This window comes from Anopheles nili, chromosome 2 (genome assembly GCF_943737925.1).
Source record: "Anopheles nili chromosome 2, idAnoNiliSN_F5_01, whole genome shotgun sequence".
Taxonomy (NCBI): Eukaryota; Metazoa; Arthropoda; class Insecta; order Diptera; family Culicidae; genus Anopheles; species Anopheles nili.
Window position 1 is genome coordinate 39,408,888 of NC_071291.1, and position 4,381 is coordinate 39,413,268.

Here is a 4,381-nt window from a genome sequence, read left to right on the forward strand (position 1 = left end):
TAATGCTTCGCAATTTATGCATGCAAAATATGTTGCCTTATTTCAAAACATATCCTAGTAATCAACACTGTTAACAGCAGCTTTTCCCCACACGCAATCTTCGCCAGGGGTTGGGCTGACCAAAACAACAGTGAAACAAAAAAAAAGCGACGCAAGCTAAAAAGCGACACAACTCGTTCTTATTTTACGCGCGGATGAAACCAGTCAAACCGTAACATAACCGGCGTAGTTGCTGATGCCACAGAGGTTTTTGCCGCGGGCCAGCCGCATGTACCCGTCCTCTCCCCAGCCACCCCACCAGTTCTTCAGTATCCAGTAGTCCTTGGTGTAGCCGAGCAGGAGCATCGCGTGGTTGACTTTCGAGTTATCGCAGGCGGCTTCGTCGTCGTAAATGCCCTTGCTGTTTGGGAACGGAATAGAGCAGCATGGGCATGGGACATGAGCAAGGGTTGGGGCATGAGCATTGTTCAGAAAAGTAACCTCCACAAACGCCTCGAGTACCTGTACAGCTGGAACGATTTTGGAGCCGCGTTCAGGCTGACCGGGATGGGGCCCACTTTCCACAGGGCGTACGCCAGGGCGTCCTCGCTTTTCGGCATGATTGCCCACTCGCTGATGTTCGCGATCGCGTAGTCCTTGTTGAAGGCGCACTGTCCTTGCTGGAAGATGGATTGGGGTGGAGATGGGGAGCGAAAAATGGTGAAAAAATTACAACACAAATCCATCAACATTTTATCCGAGCGCGGTTAATCAGAAGACTAGTGGGGTTGAATGTGCTTGAGGGCGTAGTTTGGTTGTTTGTTCGAGACCAACTCCCTTCGCTGCTGCAGGCCACTTTTCCAAACCGGCCCCTCCCCTCCTCAAACGGCTGCAAGAATATAAATAAACGCAATTTATTACAATGATCACGGCTTTTCTTCGCACCAGACGCACGCACGACGCCCAAATGGTACTCCCCACTTAATTACTTATCCTTTCACAACCAAACGCCCGGTGTCGCATGACACTTTCTCCGGCAGAATTTCGAGGTACACCTCATCCGGGTTTGGGATCGGCGTTGATTGAAGCCAGCCGCGGACATTATGCGGTTGTCATCGCACAGGATCGCATCCTATGCAGGCCGGCGTTGACGATGACGTTGCACCAGGACAGTTAACACCTCTTCGAATGCCTCCAGCAGCAGCAGCAGCAGAAGCAGCAGTTGCAAATGCCGGCATAAAGCTGAGTGATACGATCACCCTGAATGCCGCCGGACGTGATGAGGCTGATTTCTGTGCCCACGGAAACTCTTCCTTAGCTCCTTGCGACAATGGTGCGACTTTTTTCGGATCAAACAGACCGGCAGTGCATCTGGGTGCACCGAAATTGCATTGTTTGCATTTTCTTTTTGTGCGCACACTCGCGAAACGTGTCTTACCGGTGGCTTCGGGACATTGATTTGACTTGCACTTTGAACTGCGGCGTTGAGACTCCATCATCTACCGTTCGTTAAGCAGGCGTTGGGTGAAGTCGGCATCGCGGAATTACCTCGCGCTTGGTGCGCATGCGTGATTGACGCGTCTTTTGCAACCGCCGTAATTGAGGTCATTCTCGTTTAAATCATGCGATTTCGTTTACTGTAGCACTCGAACTTAGGAGGAGTATTTTTTTTCAGTGAGGTAGTGAACAAGGTGCCCAAATACTCAACAACTTTACGCGTAGCTCTGATGGTGTTCTTTTGGTCACAACTGTTCCGGTGAAGTGTTTGCTGGCCTACTGATCGTTTGTGTGGAGCAAAACCTTTCCACGGGTTGTGCTTTATGTTGTGCGAAGGTTTGCTTGTTGTGATTTAAAACGCTAGCATAAATTGATGACCCTGCGGAAAATTGCAATCGACACATTGTTTGGGAACATGGCTTACACACAGGGTGGCACTTTATGGGAGTAAAGAAATTTTTAACGCTAGAAAAATAAAGTATGTACTACTTATCTTTGCAGTAAATGCCGAGTATAATGTGATTTTTGCCCAAAGCAACACCAAGCACGCGCTGGAAATGAGCTTACCTCGATTGCAAACCATTTAAATGGACCGCGGGGATGCACTTAGCTAGCAATAAATTAAATGCTCCCTGTTTTGCGACCATTACGTACTTCATTAGAAGCGACATGAACCCAAGACGCGGACCCAAACGCCTCTCACGTAGTTCCACCACGATGCTTCTCGCTTCCGTCAATGATTTACAGATCCATGGCCAGGCTCTAAAAGATCATTTCTGCGACTGATTTATTTTAATGACAGTGCCACCGATCGTCCGGTGCCCAAGAATTGTATTTAAATGCTTCTCCCTGCGAGAGTTTTTCCTCCCATTTCCAACCACCACAGAGGCCGCTTCGGGCGCACGGTGCTAAATGGTGCATATTTTATCACCTCACCCTTGGCGAACGCTTTCTGTCCCGCTTTCGACGGACACCGGGTGGGTTGGCTCTAGCGCAGGAAGGTGACAAGAGAAACAGGGCAAGTTGTAAGGGCAAAAGTGCTCGTAAATCGAAACATGGTCGCAAGTTGCCTCCGTCACAGTGGCGGCGGTCGAATCGAAGATGGCACCAGTGCATGATTTAATTACAGCGTCGATTAAGGTGAAAAATTTGCTACACTTTTCATCCAAAACTGACAGCTCAGAGTAGCCGGCTCTTGCGTGCTCTAGCCGCGTTCGGCGCAACGCCAGCTAGTGCCGTAAGTGCCCTATTATTAGTGCCCTTCGGTTGAGCTGCTCGCGCATCCCGGTAGCTGCCACGGGGGTTGTTTATTCCTCGGGTTCTCCTGCGTGTCCTTCACGCAGCTTGTACTCCTTGAACCTCCACCGATCGGATGGTAGCGCGGGAAAAGAATTGATCGAATTTAAGCTCCCTTTTTCGCATTTGCATTCCACTCGCCCGGCTCGAAGGGTGACTTCCTCGCAGTGCCTCGCGTGTCGGGTTGTCTCAGATTAAAGCACCTCGATAAGCAGATTATATGTGCGTCAATGCACTCGCTCGAGCACCGACATACAGACCGAGCAGCGCTGGCCTAACCGGACCCCGCGGGAAAGGAAGTGGAACTTGTTTCACGCACCAACTCGAAGCAAACGTTGGCACGCCGGCAGGACACCACCAGAATCGGGAGCACTTTTTCACTGAAAATAAATTATTATCGCTGTCCCGTGGCTCGGGTGCGGTGATAAACGTCGCTACGGCTCGAACCAACCCGGTTGCCAACCTGTCCCTTGGGGTTTTGTGTCATCCTGCACCTGAAACGCAAGTCCTACACCCTGTCTACTCCCGTTGTGCCAGCGCCAGCGGTTAGTTATCTAACATTAATTAACATATAAATATTGATCATCGCACCCCCGGGCACTTAAGGTCCCCAGGCGGGATGTTATCATCTACCATCTACAGGAGCAGCACCACGTCGCTGGTCCGGTTGCAATAATCGTCACCGGATGCTGTGGCTGACGTACAATGTGTTTGAAACAACGTGTCCGTCCGTGTGGTGTAAGATCGCGCGATAACTCGCTGGCTGAGCATAGGCAGAAAACCCCACCAGAAGTCTCGTGCGCGATCATCGATCGCGAGTGCAAAACACCTGCAAGGATACGTCTGCCTGGGTGTAGGATGATAATGGCTCGAGGTTATCACGATACATTTAGCGCTCGTGTTCGGTTTTGTGAGGCTACGGTCCGTTATCGTAACTGAAGGGAGTACGCGTCGGAACCAGCCGCAATTAATCGATGCATATCGATAAGCGAAATTAGTGTCAGGTCGCATTAGATGCCGGGTGCCCTGTACCTACGGGTGTGCTAATGAAATCTTAACGAGCTCGTAAAATTAAATAAATAACGCGTAACTACGCGCCGGTGTATGCGCTATCGGATCGGGGGGCGTGTTGTAACAGCTAAGAGTGAGAAGTAAAACAAAACTGTAAAATGATCGCAAAAAAAAAGAGGCCTTTCTGTATATGGCTCGATAGCCGGTATTGCCGACGCACTTCAACGAGAGACCCCAATTTCCGTGCGGAAAGATTGATAGGAACCAAATAAATCATGTACCCGGCGTGATGGAAACATGGCACGTATTCATGTAGCGAGATTTGTTCCATTTCGCGTGTGTGTCGAAGGCTCGATCGCGATGGGATAGGATCGTTGATTTACGCACGTTGCGAGATTTCGGTTTCTGTTAGGTGATCTCGTCGACGGTTCACAGCGGGTGCGAAATCTTCACCAACCGATCGACATGCATGTGCAGTTTGAATTCGACCACGTCCATGTTGTACGATCAATCCGCCAGCGTGTTTGCCTTGACCGTTTCGCATTTCGCATGAAACGTTTCTAGCACCAGCAAAGGATTTGTGATGGGGATTTAGCAG

At 50.1% G+C, this 4,381-nt stretch overlaps 1 protein-coding gene across 1 annotated transcript; it reads right to left on the reverse strand.

Moving 5' to 3' along the window:
• Positions 1-204: 204 nt before the first annotated feature.
• Positions 205-1,545, reverse strand: LOC128722807 (cathepsin L-like). The gene is made up of 3 exons (XM_053816491.1): positions 1,528-1,545; positions 502-659; positions 205-400 (listed from the first exon to the last, which is right to left on the reverse strand). Exons 1-3 carry the CDS (start codon positions 1,543-1,545, stop codon positions 205-207), a joined length of 372 nt encoding a protein of 123 aa, XP_053672466.1.
• Positions 1,546-4,381: the final 2,836 nt, after the last annotated feature.

Coding starts and splice junctions, on each gene's coding strand:
- LOC128722807 (XM_053816491.1), bottom strand. Junction 401..501: donor AAATCGTTCCAGCTGTACAG/GTACTCGAGGCG, acceptor GTTCCCAAACAG/CAAGGGCATTTACGACGACG.